Raw genomic sequence first — 19,437 nt, 5'->3', positions numbered from 1 at the left:
AGTACGCAGAGGCGCAGACAGGAGGAGAGAGGGAGCACGGGGAGAGCACAGACATAATGGGCTGGGGAAAACATGGAATAAAACACGAGGGGAAACGAGGGCTCACAGATACACAGAGGGGCACACAGGGGGTAAAAGTCACAAGGGGAAGTCAAATAAAGAACAAAATACAAAAATACATGAAACTAAGAATCCTGGGCCAACATGGCCCAGGATCATGACATGAATAAGAAAACATTACTCATTAATGTTTAAATAAATAATAAAGATAAATCTCACTATAGTTTTCAAGTCACTTAACAGTTTAACAACATTTACAAGTATATTATATATGTACATGTGTTTTAGTTATTTTTTCTCATTATTTTTTGTTATTAGCTACTTCTATAATGGATGACATATAAATAGGAGAGTGATCCTCTTGCCAGGCAGCTAATCACCACAGTTATAAAATTCTGCAGCCAGGCACTAGTGAACTGCTTTATTAAACTCTGTCCTCATATAACCTGAAAACATGACAATGTTTACTGGTCAGAAGTAAAGGCTGGTGCCTGACCAGGCACAGCCTGAAAAAGGGATATGGGCCCACCGTCATGTAGGCCCAGAGGTCAGGAAGTGGTTAGGTGCAATGTGTGCTGGACAGCGAGTGACTGGGAGATGGAATTTCACCTTTCTGGCTGTAAAGGAGACTAAGCAAGTGCGTGAAGCCAACACAGTTGATTTAAAAGGCTACAATTGTCTGTTTTTTATTCGTTCATTTATTTTTTAATATATATTTATATATTTGTCATATATATATAATCAGTGTTGGGAAGGTCACTTTTACTTTTAATACATTTTAAAAGTAACCTTACCAACACTGACATTATGACTAAACAAACTGCACAGGAACAGGAAACCTGCCCTCCCCCAGTGATATTCTTCAGTTGTATTTTAGTCTGTTACTCAGTCAGTCAGCAGCAAGACAACATGGTGACTACAAGTCTCTGCTTCAGACTATGTGAGTAATTGTTCTTGGGTTTCTTTTTTTATATTTTCAGATTTACTGTATATATGTCTGTACATTAAATCATTTATGGCTTTCCTGTGCTGATCTAGTAATACTTGAAGTTATTCTGCTGGGGACACATGTTCAAAATAGCTTGACCCAAAAATGGGGTAAGTAAGTTAGAGACGTTAATAAAATAAATAATCTTTTTTTTTTTACTTTTTGGGGGGTGAGTAGGTTGGGATTGACTTAAACATTTTATAAGTCTGTTTATGATGTTTATTAAAATCATTTTAGATTTAATCATCTTTCACTAACACATTTTATAAGAATTTTGATTAATCTGCTAAATATTAATCTTGTGATGTTTCTAATTTTCAGGTGCAGCTACTCTTCGTGTGTCTCCTAACAGACTCCAACACTTTCAATATGAGTCTTTATCTTTTGATTGTGAGAGCCCTGATGGTCCTATTGAACTGAGAGGAGTCAGAACCAGTGAGGAACTGTTAGAACATTTTAGTCCAGCGTGTAACAGTAAAAGAACTTCCTCTTCATGCACAATTTCTCAAACTTATGTAACAGACAGTGCAGAGTACTGGTGTGAGGTTAAAGGGGGTCAGAGAAGCAACAGTGTCAACATTACCATAACTGGTAAGTTCATCATATTTGTGAAATTAGTAGATAGTTTTATTTTAAAATTAGATGAGATCTCTTATCAACTTCTTCTTGTATGGGTCAGAATGTATTTGTCAATTGCCTTAAAAAAAAAAAAAGACAAAAAAACAAACGTTTTGCTTTTTTGTTCAGATGGTTCTGTGATCCTAGAGAGTCCAGTTTTCCCTGTTTTTGAGGGAAACAATGTGACTCTGCGCTGCATAAGCAAGACAACTCACACCAACCAAAGTGCAAATTTCTACAAAGACGATGGCCTCATAGACCGGAGCCCTTCTGACAACATGGAAATTAACAGTGTTTCCAGGTCTGATGAAGGACGATACAAGTGCAGCATTTCTGGTGTTGGAACATCACCAGAAAGTTGGCTTCATGTCAGATGTAAGGCTAAAACTATATTTAGTTATTTCTATGGCTGGACTTCATAGAGAGAGAAATGTGACTCTAACAATTAGATTTCTGTTCTTTTGGTCTTTATGAAAATGTTTATGATATAAAAATCACATTGAAACTTTTTTTGTTTAAGTAGAAAAAAATACACATGCAATTATATTTATAAAGTTGTGCCTATGCAGCATATTCTTCAGGAGAGACCCCAGATGAGACAGATGACCCCAGTTACAATCCTGTCTTATTCCTGCTGTGGACTGTGTTGCCTATTTTAGTGATAATATTGATGCTGCTGGTAGTCGGATTTCTTAATACTCGCAAACATCAAGGTAATTCAGTTTTTTTAGTTTGATTAATTTCTAAGAATAGTCTTCTATTCCCTGTTCATTTTTTTTTCTAATGCTGGGTTTTTCTTTCTATTCATTAGTTTCCTCAAAGACATCATCAGTAGCATCAAACTCAGATGAAGACCATCCAGGAGGTGAGAGGAAAAATAATTATGACAATTGTATTACACTATTTCATGCTTGTCACCAATTTTATGGCCTTCTATCTTTTTATCAATCAAATTTGTTAACCAGTCCAAGTCAATGTCACAGTGGGACTGGACGACTTTTGTCTTAATCAGTATAAATCGATTAAAAGTGTATTGCTTGTTTGAGAGACTGAATGATTCAATTTCCAGTAAGTTGAGATATAAGAAAATTAAAATAAAAGCTAAACGTGAAGTGTGGTATTTTTATGTGACATATGCTGCACAGAACGGTTATTTTTGTGTCTGCTCAGTATGTCGTATGTGGGTTTTTTGTTTTAGACACTGCTGATGCTTTGATAATTTAAAACTGTCTTAGGTCAAACCACAGCACAAAGTCAGAAAAAGAAAAGCGTGAGGGCTACCAAAGAACAGCTTTAGAGTATATATATATATATATATATATATATATATATATATATATATATATATGTATATATATATATATATATATATATATTCTAATACATACATGCATAATAACTTCTCTTGCCTTCAGATGATTCTTCCCCTTCAGACGATATCTCAGAACAACCTGTTTACACCACTGTGATCATAAACAGGACAGAACAAACTCAAGAACGTGGTTCGTTTGTTATGAACATTTGGTTATTTTATTGCATTTCTTTCTTTATTTCCTGCCTTTTATAAACTTATGCCAGCACAGTTAAGGCACATTGCACAAATATTTACAGTGATCTTATATTAAAAAAATTAATGCTTGCTTCCTTAAAGAAAACATGTATTCTTATTATCAATGCAGAATCAGGATTATCACGCTCCACACTGCCCCCGAGTCCCCCAGCAGTTGAAGAGTCGAGTTCTCCAGAGACGGTCATTTATTCACCCATCCAGACAGTAAGACTATTTTTGCCTACAGTGAGCTACATTTTAGAATTTACAAAATAATATTTTTAATGTAAATACATATTTAATTTTATTACCGTAAACCATCTTTTATGGTCCCGTTTAGTTTATGTGATTTGCTCTGGTATTATTATTAGACCCAAGTTATATACTTTTTTTTATTCCACCTACTAACACTTAAGGAAAAAAGTTAACTTAATGTGACAAAGTGATCAAAGAAGTTAATAAAAAATAAAATTAAAAGATTACACAGGTTCAAAGATGCATGACTGAGGAAAATGGCCTCCAATACTAATATATTTTTAGTTGCATTTGTTAAAATAAAAACTAAAACAATAAAAACTGACTGTGGCACAGCCTATTCTGCAACAGTGTCCTAAATTAAATAAAGCCACCATATACTGAACTGGACTTACCAGTAGCTGAGGACCACAAAATAAGAACACACATAATCACACATAAAAACCAAATCTACACCCTGTGCTGTACAACACAGGAGGGGTGGGAAAACAACCCACCACCGAAGGTCCCACAACTACTGCTGTGTCCTCAGTTCACTGCAATAAAAACAAAACAAGAACAACAACGACAAAAAAACACAGTAAAAGTCATAAAAACCTAAAAGAACACTGATATATATTTCAACATTTAATACAAACACACACACAGACACACACACATTTAAAAACAAAATTAAAACATACGCAGGCCTAGTAACTGGCACCACACGAGTGAACTGTGGCATGTACCGGTTATAGTTGTTGTGATATTTGATCGTAGCATACCCCAAAAAGGAATTCTGCGCAGCTCTCTGTGGCATGTGAACTACTCTTTCAATGACTTCAGAATGCTCTTAAAAAGAAAATCGTGTTACCACAGGACAGTTGCAGTTCATATCGAAAGTACAGAACCTGACAGGCATACCATGTCAATTTTAAGCTGCTCTGATGTTACCTTTTAAAGTAATGGCCCTTCAATTAAAGTGCAACATGAATAATCTGACTAGCAGTGCTACAGAAAGTGAGAGCATGAGAGAGCAATGGACAGTAGCCCATCTGGCTACATTAAGTTAAAAAAAGAGCCTGAACATCAGGGCAACGTCCTGTAAAAATTAAGTGTTATATAATAGTGTTTTTTTCCTGTCTTACAGGCCACAATGAGCAAACTTCAAACAGCTGAATAGTAGACTACAAAAAGGAGGTAAACCTGTCATGGTTCCTGGGTCGTTGACTGAGTGCTTTGAGTTTATTTCTCTTCATTCCCACTTAAGCGTTTTCTTAATTATTTCCTGTGTTCTTGAAATTCTAGTTCTAAGTTTATGGTAATGATGTGGTCCTTGAGTTTTAGTTAATATTTATTTGTGCCTTGCGGTCCCTGTTGTTGTGATCTTGTGCTTTATAAATAAATTGAATTAAATTAAATTTCTTTCTTTTAGTATTCTGATTTTGGCGATTTGTTTTTGTCTTTTGTTATTTTTTCCCAGACTCTTCCATGTTTCCTGTGTGCAGCTAAATTAGGTGTTCTCATGTTATGATATGCCATGTCTTATTTTGCCAGTCTCTCTGCTTCCCCAGCTGTGTCTCTCTCCCTGATTACCTCGTGTGTATATTTAAGCACTCAGTTTTCCTCAGTTCCCTGTTGTGTTCTCCCACATATATTTTTTGTTATTATTATCTATTGCTCTGTTTTGTGATTTTGTTTTTGCACTTTTGGCTCAAGCCTAGCTTTGTTTTATATTCTCCTGTGAGTTCCAGTAATAAAACTGTCTTCTCGAGTTTACCCTTTGTCACTGCAGTCCTGCATATTGGGTTTAAAATCTGCCTGTCACACAGTGTATCCTGACAAAACCCACTTAAAGCCATACTTGATATGTAAAGGAGATTTTAAAAAATTGCTTTGTTAAAATTGTAACATTTTAACAATTTTTATGTTTTTTTTTTAGTAGAGTGTCTATGCACATTGTCATCCAATGTCAATTTTATTTAAATCAAAGCTCTCACATGTTATAAACGTGTAATTACATGTTGCTTATCTTTGCATGGTTATGCTCCTGTGTCTTTCTACTAAAACAAAGTTAACGTAAAATTAAGTCATTACAATTAGGTCTTAAAAAGTAAGCAGTAACACAACTTTCACATTTTGTCTCTGTAGCTACACTGAAAAAAATGAAATTGGGTGGTTGTTACATTTTCAAAAGTCTAACTTGTAATTTGAACAAAAATAATTCCATGCTTCTATAGTGAAAGTAATTAAATCATGTAGGATCTGCATGAAATTCAACAACTTAATTTGTTCTTGTTGAGATAACATGATGGGATCTAGTAAGAGTGGTAAGTTGCCTGGACTCACAAAATTCACAAGATCACATGGGATTACAAGGGGTAATGGGAAAGTGCTTGGAGTGGGGTTTGGTGTGCAAATAAAGAATATGTTTGGTTTTTTTTGTTTGTTATTGAAATTAAAAAACCAAAAATAAAAATTGTTGAGAAAAAAAACTAATATTTGATTTATTTTCAAATTGCATTTCACAAGTTTTGAAACTTTTGAAATGCTCATTTTTAGTAGATTTACTACATCACAGAAACATGTAAGAAATAATCAAAATGGGAAGTGGTGAAGTCTAGCGAACACAAAATTTGTCACACATTTAAATCCTTTGCTGCCACTTGAAGTTAAATAATGCATAATTCATTTTCATATTTTGTTTTAAAAAGAAAAAGAAACAAAAACAAGAATAAACTTGGTCTGTTCATGGGAAGTGTGGCTCAGCTGTGGGGGAGGAGTGCAGCAGTGTGGGCAGAGACCTGACCTGGAGAAGAGCTGGAGCAACATATGGAGCCAAACTGAGCGATCAGCTCTTAAAGTGAAACCCAGGAATCTGTGAGTGCAAGGATCACACTAATGTTTCTCAGGTTTTATTGCTTACCTGGTATTTAGATTTTTTTGAAATGTATGAATTATTTTGTGCTCAATACAGACATGTGGATTCTCCATTAGCCCTGAATGTCACCCTCACCCCTCACTTTCTCCGCCTTTCACTAATTGTCACGATCTAATAAAGGCACAAACTTTAAATGAAATTCAAAGAAAGCTGATGCTCCATTGTCTAAAATCTGCCTAAACTTCAGAATACCAGCAGCTAGCATCAAAATATTTCATATATTTTTATTAGTAGTAGTAGTATGTGAAAAGACATTAGTATGAGTGTTTGAATATGAAAACAATACTAAGGGATTCAGAGGAATATTTATTTCATAAACATGATACAATTAAAATAATGATTCTGAAAAGAATTAAAAAAAAAAAAAAAAGAACACTCACACACACACAAAACCTTTCGGCACACCATAGAGATGGTGTGTGGGTGTTGTTGTTGGTCCATGAGACCTATGGAGCACAACACATTTCTAACATACAAAGACCTGAAGTTGCACTAAGGGTTAAAAACAATGAAAAGTGTCCACTGCAGCCACTGTCTGCTGTGTTTTTAAAATTTTGTTGTGTATTTCATTCTTCTTTTATTCCCGGTGAACTCAGCACTCGATATACACCTTGCTGCACTTTGGAAACACAAGATCACATTTATGTAGTTTAAATGCCTACACAAAAGATCACAAAAGAGGTATTATTGAGGAGGTCCAACAGCAGGTAACTCATGTTTCAACTGATCAGATTGTTCCACTGGATGTCCATTCTGACACAAGACCTAACCTAACTATGGACCCAATAACTGCAACCGTACACTGAATATACAAAAAACAAAAGAAAAAAAACAAAACGATGGGAAGAGGCGTGAGTTTCTCAAAATGGGCTCATTGAGTCAGCACGGATAAGATCTTGGAGAGGCTACGGCTGCTGTGAATACTCAGAATAAGATCTCTGACTGCAGACTGGATACATCTCGGAAGGGCTAGCCCGGAATAACATCTCTGGGCGCAAATTGGATGACATCTCGGGGAGGCACACTGCCGTGAGTTCTCAGAAATTGGCTCCTTGAGCACAAGAAATGACAACATCACAGAACGCAAGTAACGCAAGTTTACTTAGCCTGGCAGGGCGAAGGACACTGTCTCAGCTGAACTATGGACATGCACACACATACATATACTGATACTGATAAGCACTCACCGACGCATCACCCTCCCTACCCTGGATCCAACGCCACCTCCAACGCTTACCTCCCCTCTGATGTGGACATCGGGTCAGTTGGAGGCGCAGTCGAAAGTTTGCAGCGGTCCCAGATCAGATGTACACACTGGAACTCTTTCCCATGTTGCTGTCTGTGTTTATTGTGCTATGGTGTGTTGATATCTGTGCATTCCTGTTTTATCCTTCTGTGTTACACATTTCAATGTTTTTCTTCCTTGCTACCTAGCCTGACCTGTCTCCCCAATGTGATGTTTGTGTATTGTATGTACGGTCGGCAAGGTCTGTCATCTCGGTTGTGGGCAAAAGACCTGCAACTGACAAATAAAGGCTATCTCATCTCATCTCAAAAAACAATAATTTTTTCTCTCTTTAAATATCTGTAATTTAGCCTTTTGTCCTTCTACTGTTTTTTTTTTACACTGTAAATAAGAAAAAGTTGAGAAAACTTAAAATTTCAAGGCAACATGATGCAAGAGATTTTTGAATTTTCTCAACTTTTGGAACTGTTGTTGACTTAACTAAGATTTACAAGTTCTGCCAACTTGGTTCTTCTTGTTCACCTAATTAGGATAATCCTGGAACTCTAACGAAGAAATTCTGGTTTCAATGCCATGTTTTTCTGCCTATCCAAATAAGGATATTCTTGTTGAGTAATCATACAATTCTTACTTCAGTGAGTTGAAAATGTACTTATATAAACAAAGGAAAATGTATGCTGTTATTATACTTGAAAAAACACTCAAATAGATATAGAATAAAACAGCACAATTCAATGTTATCTAAAAGCTTATTTATTTTGTTCAACAGTGCTTTCAGTACATTTCAGAATGTCATGGGCAGTAGGGTGAATTTCTGTTAAAAAAAAAAAAAAGAAAGAAAGAAAGAATGAAAAATAAATAACAAACAAACAAAAACGTGTTGCCAGTTTCTTTTGGGTGCTTTGAGCACCCCAGCAGAGACGTTAAAATTCCAGTCCAGAACCAAAAAAGAAAAGTGTCCAGCAACTTAATAATTCACGCACACACACCCTGACCGTCTTGTAAAAGCTGAACATAACTATTTCACCTTAAATAGGGTAATGCCACAAACGATTGCCTATGTACCCAGATATTGACATTTTACATGGGCTTACTATGATGAACTATGGAAGTTAAAAGTTATTAGAAATGTTACCATCAATGAAGAGGAAACTAACAGGTAAAACACCAGTTCTATGCTTCATGTGAAGTGGAAAACACTATAACAAATCTTTTAAAATACTACAAGACAAATTTTCACCACATATTCTCAACAATACAGATTCATCTGACTAAAACTTACATTTCGAATAATGATACATCCACTTAACCTTCATATTGTCCGACCAGGTCAAAATAAGATGGCCTCAATTGCTTCAAAGGTATAACTCATCTGCTTTGGATAATCAATGTTGAGGGCATACAGAAGGCCAAAGAGGTATGCCAAGACAGTAGAGAGGTCTGGAATGTTATGTAGCACGATGTCCCTTTCCAACACAACTGCATGTTCTCGCACAAACGTATCGGCATCTTGTAGGATGGCAACTGATGCACCGTTCAACACTGGTTCCAAAATGTCAGTGTCCTGAAGAAAAGTAAAATATGAATTATTGAAAGCTAAGAAAAACTAAAGACAAAACAAATTTCTAAAGATTTAACTTTAACCTCTATACCATGCTGGTCATTTGACTTATAGAGGTTTTAAGAAGAAAAAGCTTATTTTCCTTTAATTGATGCCACCTTGTGAGTTTTGTACAAAAATATTTTCTGCTATGGAACACCCACTAACAATGCCCAGCTGCTGCCCAGCAGAAAAAAAAGGAGTGAGAGTTATGACAACTGCAATCCCCACTATAAAATTATCTGGACTGCACTGAGGAAGTGTACATTTCCATTTTGGATTAACTCATCCTTTAAAAACATCTCATAGCAATTAGTTTTACTTGCATTACTTTTTTGTACTTACTAAGCACTTCAGGAAAACCTCTGTTGCATCCTCTCTGAGGAAAATGGGCTGGCCTCTCAGTGCCGGTGGGACACAATGTCAGATGCCTAAAGAGTATTCAGTGGAAAACAAGAATTTCAATTAGTGTAGTAACATGGTGTACTATACACAATGCAAAATCAGAACTCTCATAGTAATGAAAATAAAGCACAGGTCAGACCCAGCAACACGCCACAAAAACAACAACACCATGTTAACATTTTTACTTTCTATTTACAAATTAAATAGAAATACTGCCAAATAAGAACAAAGCAATGACTGATGACATTAATTTTTACTGACTGATGTGTTTTGTTTGAAGCCAACATCTTTTTCAGTTTCTGTTAAGAGAAAAGTATACTCTCTTCTAAAAATGTCAGATAAAGAAGCACTTCACTCACCTGTTCATCAAGTTTATCCAGGAGGTCTTCCATCTCCTCACAAAGAGCTCCCTTCTTAGACCGGTACAGTTTCAGCAGGCCAGGCACAAATTTGTCAAGGGATGCATTAAAGGTCCCCAGGAGGTCTTTGCTTGTGATCCGATGAAATTTTTCAGATATCTAAACAAGACATTCACCAAAATATTGTCATTTATTCAGCACAGAAAATTCCTGGGTAGCTGTCTTGGACAGTCTGCACCATGTTATATGCCTGACTGTGTTATCAACAGCAAAACCTACTTCAAAAATCTCTCATGAATACGTATTTTGCACAGGAATAGAAATACCCTCCACAAAACCCAGTATCAATATGCAAATACATATTATGTTCTAAGTTGCACCAAAATCTGTGACCAATCAGATTCTGTGACCTGCCTTAGTATTCTTTCCCTAACCATCTCAGTCTATAGAAGTCCTATTTCTAGCACTAAAAGAAAAGAAAAGAAAAAAAAAACATGCTAAGTCAAAATTATGAGATTGCCTTTCTGTTTCACAATTTCGATTTAGCATGGGGACTCTTTTCTTGAAAGAAATTTCTTTACACATTTTCTGTGTAAAGAAAAGTTCAGGGTAAGGATTTCAATGTAACACTGGCAAGGGTCTTGACTGGAATAGTAGCACAATATAATAAAGTTGGCCAACCCCAGCAAATACTGTACTACTTCAATATAGTCAATCTAGTATAAATCATGCCCAATTTGAATAATAATTAAATTATAAATAAATTAGGACAGTCTTACCTCCTCAGAGGAAAACAGCGCAGGTCATCTCTCCTGGACACACACACTGGACACCATAGGCTGACACTCCACGACCTCTATCCACCTGAGAGAAAATGTTTGCAACAATGAAACATTTCAATATAATGTAGAAAAAAAACGAGAAAAAAAAAGAGTTACGGATCGGACTCCCTGATCCTTACTGCGCATGCGCAAAGTCGGACCGTACAGATCGCGTCTAGCCGTGGAATTGTACATAAAATCAATACTCCACCAACAAGAAGACTCTCAAAACAATACAATACTTTCCACAGCTTTGAAGGATGGGTCAGGTGTATCCTTCGTGGCCCACCCTATACCAGAATTCATAGCGCGGCCCAGCCGATTCTAGTTTCCAACAATGGCGGCAGCCACTTAGTTTTAATATTACTCTTATTACCCTTTCTGGTTCACAAAGTAAACTTTTAAGATATTTTCAGGCGAGAATGTAGCTGTGTAAATTTCAAATATCTGCTCAGTTTATTAAGACAACACATATTTGCAAATCCGTTTGGCTCAACACCACCGAAAAGAGGCAGCAATATAACTTAGCTAACATTAACAGTGCAATGAATCCTGCTTGTGCCGTGATATTCAGGACTGCAAACCGAGCAGCATCACTGACTTTCAGCCTGTTGTGTTTGTGGATATATGACTGACTTTAATTATCCACAAAATCATCACATTCTCTGTAAGATTAAGGTCGACTATTGAACGGCGTATAAAGTAAAGACTTTAAAACAAAGTAAACGCTGAAGGTACAAACATCGCTAATGTCACATAACTTTGCCGGCATGTGGCCAACAGTAATGTTTTAATGTTCCTCATTATTATACATTTGCACATAAATAAGTGACATAATATTCAGAACTTACTTTTGAAAGTTTACTCTTTGGCCGCTCTGCTTCCACTTCGTTGAAGTGTCTCCCAGTCCCAGTGCACTTGTTAGCATGTTTTGGTTCGTGCAACTGGTCCGTCCGGTTATTGTGTCCCCAGAAACATTTCTGTTGTCTTTTTTCCTATTTCCGTTGTGTTGTGTGTGCTTTTGCAGCGTTTTTCTTTTTGCAGCATTTTTCTTTTTGGAAGTGCTTTCTGAAGTTGCAGTCCGTTTGGCCTCTCAGGGCCACCGTAGGATGCAGCCTAGGCGCTTGTAGAAAATCCCAATAATAGATCTCGTTAGCTTACCTGCTAGGGCAAATGGTCAGCAGCTCCCGCACCTGTCCAAAAAATGGTCAAATAATACAGTCCAACTTCAGACCAGGTAAAATCCGTAATGGTCGAAAAATTGTAATTTTCATCCAACTTTGGCGACGTTTGTTCAAATTTTCTTAGCAGGTTTTCAGTCCAGAAGACATTGACAAACCACAATCACACAGCTCAGGTCTGCTCAGGTTCATTTGGTCCAGTTCAAACTTGTTCAGCCCACCTGTGCCAGTCATCTACGGGGTTTCCCACTGGTTCCCAACTTGACTCAAAAAATCTACTCAAAAGTTGATAATCTTTGTTATGCTCTCTAGAAAATCTTAGTTAGGACAACAATGAAAGAAATTTGTTGGGCAGACGAGCTTTTTTAGGTTGTAAATGGAAAGTTTTATTTCTAAGTCAGTTTAATTTGAAAACTTTAATCAAATCAACAATTACTAGTTATCGTTTTTACAGTGTGGCCTTCTGTTGGTCCCTTTTTGAAATTAAAATTGAACAAGAAGGAAATGCCAAAACTTAGTGTGAAATATTATAACTCTCATCAGAGTCTCAGTGAAAACATTGATGCTTTGTTAAGGTAAAGAATAATTAATCAGCGACTTACTCATCAGGTGTTTCCTCTTTCTACGTACAAGAAAAACAACTGATAAAATTAACAGCATGATGCAAAGAGCCAAACTAACAGGCGAAGTGTCTGTGAATGAGGGAGCACTGGATGGGATGTTAAAGAAATCCTCTGAAATCATAAAAAACTATATTTCAATAAAACTGGAGTTCAGATATTCAAAGTCTTTCTATCATAAATGTAAAAATATAAGTTGAACCTGGAACATGTATGTGTGTCTCTCTGCTCTGGTTGGTGTTCCTCTGTTGGACTCTGCAGGTGATGTTGTTGCTGTGTCTCTTCTCCACAGTCACTCTGCTGCTGACAGTATAGAGGTCATCAGGACCTCTGAGGGTCTCTGTAGGTCCAGCAGAGAGGAGATTTCCCTCACCGTCCAACCACAGCAGCTCAGGCTCTGGATACCAGCCTGCAGACTCACACTGTAACACCACTCCTCCTCTGTTTTTGTCAGTCCCTGATAAACTGATGACAGGTGAGGTGACAGCATCGGATGCTGAGCAAAAAGAAAAGTTTAGAAAAGGTGTTAGTGGGTGGGAAAAAAAACCCTTCCATTATGGGCAGTAATTCACAATTACAAAATTACTATTATTATTGCAAAATTCTGATGTGTTTGATTTTTTTCTCTTTGTGAAGTTAATAAATAAACATTTCTGGGATAAAATCTTTCCTCGTCCTACACAAATATTAATTTTCACTGTAACTAAATCCACTACACCATGAACATGTGACGTGTATCTACTTACCAACCACAAGTTTAACAAAAGATTTTTTCTCCATTAAAGGAATGCTGCATTCATATGTTCCTTCATCAGAGAGTTTTACTCTGGAGAGTTTCAGTGAAATGTTTCCACGCTTCAGCTCATTGATGAACAGTGATGCTCTTCCCCTGTATGAAGGATTTCTTGTAGTCACCAGATCCTGACCGGATCGCCACACATGGACAAATCTTGGGTTCAAGTCAGATCTTGTCCACTCCAATATCTCAGCTGTCACATCCTCTGCAGGCTCCACGTGACATGGTAAAATAACATCATCATCAACTAATGCAACTACTGGTTGATGTGGACCAACCACCTGAGACTCTGCTGTAGAGAGGAGGAAAAAGAAAGAAAGAAAGAAAGAAAAATAGTTTATTAATTTCTGCAGCAGGAGTGAATGCATATATCAAACTTAAAGATGACACTCAGCATAGAGCATTATCTGTCTGTATTTTTTTTTTAATCTTGGTTACCATAAAAATGTCAAAAACTGATGTTTCACTAAAGAATTAAATTTAAAAAATGCAGCCAGGAAACAAATAAAAGCACCAAAGTACAAATTACTATTTGAACCAAATGTAACAAATTTGCACCATTTTGTAATAACTGTATGGTTTTTATACAGTTTTACTGCACAAAAAAAAGTGAGAACATTTGCATCAATGATAATAAAAAATATTACACATGTAACATCAAACTTACCTTTATTTAAGTGTATTAGAAGATGGAAAACCAAAATACTGAAGACTTTGACTGGAGAAAGGGAGAGGGCATCTATCTGTGGAAGCATCCTCCTCTGAAAATACATCAGAGATACAAGTGTGGCCACAAAAGTTCATTAATATAATAATAATTTGTTCATTTCATATCTAAAATCAACTTATTCAAGACTAAACACATATTTTAGATGTTATTTCAGTATTTTAAGTACCTTCATGAGGTCATCAACATGACTTTCACTTAACATGTTATTGCTCCCCAGTAACTCCAGAGTTAAAGCAACAGACATAAAGTTGTTGATTAAAGCAAACCCATTACTTTACATTAGTCCCAAATTGCAGCCTAGAGAATAACCTTTGATCAGTGCTATCTCTGTTCTTGAAATGACCCCTGTATGACTTTTCATAGATACTGTACTGAGTTATTCAATAGAATAACTTTGCTCACACCTCTACAGTATACTTTAACTATAAAAACTTTATTTTCTGCTCTCCAGTCAAATATCTAAAATCTCTGCGATTAATTTATAAAATATTTAATTACATTTACAAAGATTTATTTATGACAGTGAAATAAATTATACTATAGTCAGACTTTATATCTAGACATCAGAAAAGCATGTAGAACGTAAACACACTAAATAAACAATTTGAAAGAGACTTACCTGTGGAAAGTTGTGTGAGATTACAAGGTGAAGTCTAAAAATTATTAACCTGCGGCCTGAACTTACTTTGGCTTATGAACTGCAGATCCCTCATATAAGCTCAGAGTTATGAAAAAATAGGCTCTTAAGATTCAAAGTTCTTGTTAATCAAAGTATAATGCTGGAAAAATATTAATTTATCAGGTTAACACTCATTGTTGAATCTGGTTAGATCAGGTATGCACTGTGTCAAATGCTGAACTTTGAGCCTGTTATAAAATAACTGATCTGAAACCATATCTGTCTTTACGGTGTTCAAAAAGGGGGAAGTGTTCACATGTTATGTGTTATCTCAGCTATCATACTGAAGGTGGCAGTACAGGACTGATATTTGAACACACACTGATAAGCTACTCAGTGTTGTTTTAAATGATCCATTATCCATTTCAGTGTCACAGGGGTGGTGGAGCCTTTCCCAGCTGTTACAGTGTGAGCAGGGGTGCCACCAGGGATCTGGGGCCCTGTGAAAACAATATGAATTTGGGCCCCCAGAACTTTGACACTGCAATCCATGCCACCCCTAAAAATATAAGGCTGCAGACATGGATCAATATTCTGCTAAGAGAAAATTATTGATTTTGTGTAAGATTGATGAAATATGTGCCACCGTTTACATTTTATTAGATTTTTTTAAAATAATATTAAGTATTGGCAAATATAACAATAGTTTGTATATCAGTTTTCAAACAAAGTTTAGTCAACTAAAATGTGTCTCTGCCCTGAGACCTAGTGGAGCTCAAAGACAGAGCTAATATAGTTTAAAATAGTTTTTTTATTCGGGTGTCAGTGGGGCTGGTTCTGTGTCAGGAGTGGGGAGATGGGAGTGGGACAGCTAAGCCTGAGCAAGAGGTTTGATCTGTTTGACCTGGCAGCAGATCAGTGATTCAGTATACATACAGTACACATACAAAGGGTCTGCCTGCACCAATTACATGTTTGCTGAAATAACACAAACACATTGTTTTCTATTAGAAGTGAAGTGAACTATCTAATACTAGCAAAGTCAAGCAGTTTCTTTTATGTGGACCTCACTACGAGTTTAATTTCCACCTGTCTGTCTTTCTTTTTTAAACTTAAAACTCCAGTTTTAACAGACATCCTACCATCTTACTGCTCAGCACATACTAGCAGCGCTGCACATGGACCAAAACAATGAAATAAGGAGGTGGAGGCGGGGTCAGAGTGACTGGATTCATTGTTTGCTGTAAAAAACAAAACAAAACTAATGGTAGGAAACAAAAACCTTTCTAAGCACCTTGTGAAGCAAAATAAAAAAGATTAATTGACTGTTCTCCTGTTTTTTAGATCCCAGTCACAGGCCTTAGACTAATCATCACTCAGTATTTGAATACAAACAAGGCTGAAAAACTGTTTAATGTGTCATATAGGAAACAACTAATCACATGTAATAAAAACAATAGAGAATGTGGTTTACAGAGACTTCACATGTGACACATTTATAAATCATTTATTATACTTTGAATACATATAGATGATGCACTCTCAATTGCCGATGTTGTGACTGGACTGTTTTTTATGTAGTACTTTTTTACTCTAACTGAGCGCTCATAGCTCTTTTTACTACAAACCTTATTGATACAATCACACACACTCATTCATAGAGCACTAGGTGTTTAAGCAGTTTAACATTCACTCACACTCTGGTGGATTCATTTGGGCAATGTGGGGTTTAATATCCATCTTAAGGACTCTTTGAGATGCAGACTGGAGTAGTAGAGCTCAGAAACTGTAAAATCTTTATGTTAATGCTTATGTAATGTTATGTTAATACAATATTAATCTTAAACTGCTGTTTAATCTGCAGATTGAATTAAACGGATGAGATAATCACTCAAAACTAAAACAAAGACAGCCTATCCCAGCTGTCATAGGGCGAGAGGCGGGGTACACCCTAGACAGGACACCAGTCTGTTGCAGGGCCAACGCACAGGAACAGACAACCATTCGCATTCACATTCACACCTATGGGCAATTTAGATTGTTTAGTGTCAAAAGATATATTCTAAAGACACTTCTTCAGCTGAGAGTCAGAGAGTAGAAACACACACGCTGCAGTTTTTACTTGCAAGGCCAGTCACAGAGGGCTCGCACCCGAGAGTGTGGCTCAAGGACTCGCACTCTGCCACTGCCCTGGTCTTTATTTATATACAAGGGTAATACAATAGTGAATACCTCTGTTCATAGACAGAGGAATGCTGGTGTGTATGTAGGTGCATGCGTGTGTGTGTGTGTGTGTGTGTGTGTGTGTGTGTGTGATTCTGAAGGACGCGGCCCGTCTTCTTGTTAGGGAGTGAAAATATGAGTATTCAGCTCCTATTATTGCTGTGGGAAGAAACTGATAGAACACAACAAGTCTTGTGGTGAACAACAGTCTAAGCCATCAAAAGGTCATCATGCAGTATTCTATCATATGCAGACTTATATGATTAAAAGTTTATACTGACTACTAAGTACAATTCTACATTGACATTCAGTTAACCTCTGGTATTCACATTGGAAACTTATTTAATTACATCTGTGAAGGTTCTCAGTCATCCAGATCATCGTAGTCAAAGGAGCTTGCAAAGAAAAGCGTCTGGACTTCTTTAAGTTACTTGAAGACGTTTCACCTCTCATCCGAGAGGCTTCTTCAGTTCTAAGATCAAATGGTGGAGAGTCCCAGATATAAACCTAGTGGGAGTTTCCCCCCACAGAGGGACAAAAGGACCCCCTGATGATCCTCTAATCGCCTGAGCCAAGGTGTGGAACTGGGTGTGGGCAGTGGCGGTCCTAGCCTGTTAGGTGCCCTGGGCGAACAACCCCTCTGGCGCCCCCACCCCCCACCCCACACACACACACACACACACACACACACACACATATGAAGAGGGAGAGAGTATGCATAGTATGCAAACGGCTACTAAACAGACATCATACTTCGTCATACAATGAGAACAGGACAAATCAACAATTGACACTGAATAATTAATATTATATTATTGTATATATTGTTTGGAGTTTAGTCTGTTACTGTTACTATTTTTACCATTTCTTCTTGGAGGAACTGTAACCCACATAATTTCCTTAGGGATTAATAAAGTAGTCTGATTCTTGATGTTTTAGGATACATGACCTGCCATTATCCAATGACACATCTGCTTACCTGTGTCTTTTGCTCGTTCCTCCTTGTAGGAGCCATAATTAAATGTATTGAATTTTAAGGATCACTGGGTTTTTATTTGTTTGGTTGCTATGGTGATGTGTAACGGGAGTCACGTGGGTGCTAGCGGTGACATTAAGAGGGCGTTGTCAGTCTGTCTTTCACTGGTTTGATTTTGACAGAGAGGAGGGCTGGGTAGACGTAGTTTTTGTTGACCGCAGCACAACGAGTTTCCCCTTGTTGCATTAGAGCCTGTGATGTTTTAAGAGTTTGAATCGCGAGCCGATAACATTGCTCTGTAAACTTTTCAAGCACTTTAATAAACAAGCAAGCAATTCCACCTCTCGCATTATTGCGTAAAGTTGACAACGCGTCAGGCAAATAGGCAGGCTCAGTCGCCTCTAGCGACTGTGGAAGTCGCTACACTCCTCTTCTTTTCTCTTTTTTTAGAGTTTAAAAACGGGTTGTGTGTGAGACTTTAAATAAACAAAATATAAAATATACATTTTAAATTGTTATTGATCCCTTTACCCCGAGTCCTAAAGTGTATATTTATTTTTTTTACTCTTAAATATTTATTGTTTGTTTACTTGCACTGCTGTAACTGGAGCCTCGTCGTCTCTTCTCTCTACTGGACTGTATGTAGCGGAGATGACAATAAAGTTTACTTTGACTTCAGCAGCAAGCAGGTGCACCGAGGGCTCTCGCGCTCACTTTTCGTGTACATATTTTGAAAAAACATCGGTGCAAATTATAAGTCTGTATCATGATGTCTGGTGTTTTCGTGTTTGTTGTTTGTTTTTATTTTTGTTTTATTTTGAGAGTTGGTAATTTTTGCTGCTCCAGCCAGCCAGAGAATCCCCCGTCGCCCCGCCCTCTCATCCCTGTGCCGCAAGCAGCAGGCGCACCTCGCAAACGGAGGGCGCCCTTACTCCCATGGGCGATCGGTGCCTATGCCATTCCCAATATGGGCTCGCATGATGTCGGGGCAGCATGTGTACAAGCAAATTTTTTTTTTACCGATGCCCGTGATGCCGCCCCCCACCACGATGCCGCCCCGGGCAACTGCCCGTGTCGCCCGTATCTAAAACCGCTACTGGGTGTGGGTCCCAATCAGCCAGAGTTTCGGGTGAGTTCATTGTGAAACCTGGCCCCACCTTATTATGCGAATTCCTGAGGTCAGATGGTCCAGGATGTGAGTGGGCGTTAAGGCGTCTGGGAAGGGATCTCAAAACTGGATTATAGATGGCAGAGAGTTGGTGTCGTAAACCACCGCCTCTGTTCAAAGATGGTCGCTCACAGTGGACATAGATGGCTTCTTTCACTCCTCTTTCAAACCATCTGTCCTCTCTGTCCAAAATGTGAACATTGGCATCCTCGAAAGAGTGTCCTTTATCCTTAAGATGCAGATGGACAGCTGAGTCTTGTCCTGTGGAGGTGACTCTTCTATGTTGTGCCATGCGCTTGTGAA

The 19,437-nt window shown here is 37.5% G+C and overlaps 2 protein-coding genes and 1 long non-coding RNA gene across 3 annotated transcripts; 1 reads left to right on the top strand and 2 right to left on the bottom strand.

The window, feature by feature from the left end:
* Positions 1–969: 969 nt before the first annotated feature.
* On the top strand, positions 970–4,632 carry LOC148103698 (uncharacterized). The gene is made up of 9 exons (XM_087833095.1): positions 970–1,000; positions 1,099–1,158; positions 1,370–1,639; positions 1,796–2,041; positions 2,236–2,379; positions 2,478–2,531; positions 3,082–3,168; positions 3,346–3,440; positions 4,600–4,632. The coding sequence occupies exons 1-9, from the start codon at positions 970–972 to the stop codon at positions 4,630–4,632; spliced, it is 1,020 nt and encodes a 339-aa protein (XP_087689221.1).
* Positions 4,633–9,165: 4,533 nt separating this feature from the next.
* On the bottom strand, positions 9,166–10,125 carry LOC148103697 (uncharacterized). The gene is made up of 3 exons (XR_015717012.1): positions 10,001–10,125; positions 9,582–9,667; positions 9,166–9,200 (listed from the first exon to the last, which is right to left on the bottom strand). It is a non-coding gene; the product is annotated as an uncharacterized LOC148103697 (long non-coding RNA).
* Positions 10,126–12,782: 2,657 nt separating this feature from the next.
* On the bottom strand, positions 12,783–14,179 carry LOC148103696 (butyrophilin subfamily 1 member A1-like). The gene is made up of 3 exons (XM_087833298.1): positions 14,086–14,179; positions 13,369–13,710; positions 12,783–13,118 (listed from the first exon to the last, which is right to left on the bottom strand). The coding sequence occupies exons 1-3, from the start codon at positions 14,171–14,173 to the stop codon at positions 12,784–12,786; spliced, it is 765 nt and encodes a 254-aa protein (XP_087689424.1). The 5' UTR covers positions 14,174–14,179; the 3' UTR covers position 12,783.
* Between the last annotated feature and the right edge of the window lie 5,258 nt (positions 14,180–19,437).

Source organism: Neolamprologus brichardi, chromosome 3, assembly GCF_056152115.1.
Source record: "Neolamprologus brichardi isolate AB-2024 chromosome 3, ASM5615211v1, whole genome shotgun sequence".
Lineage (NCBI taxonomy): Eukaryota > Metazoa > Chordata > Actinopteri > Cichliformes > Cichlidae > Neolamprologus > Neolamprologus brichardi.
Note: the sequence above shows the minus strand (reverse complement) of the source record. Positions and strands in the feature narration are given on the sequence as shown.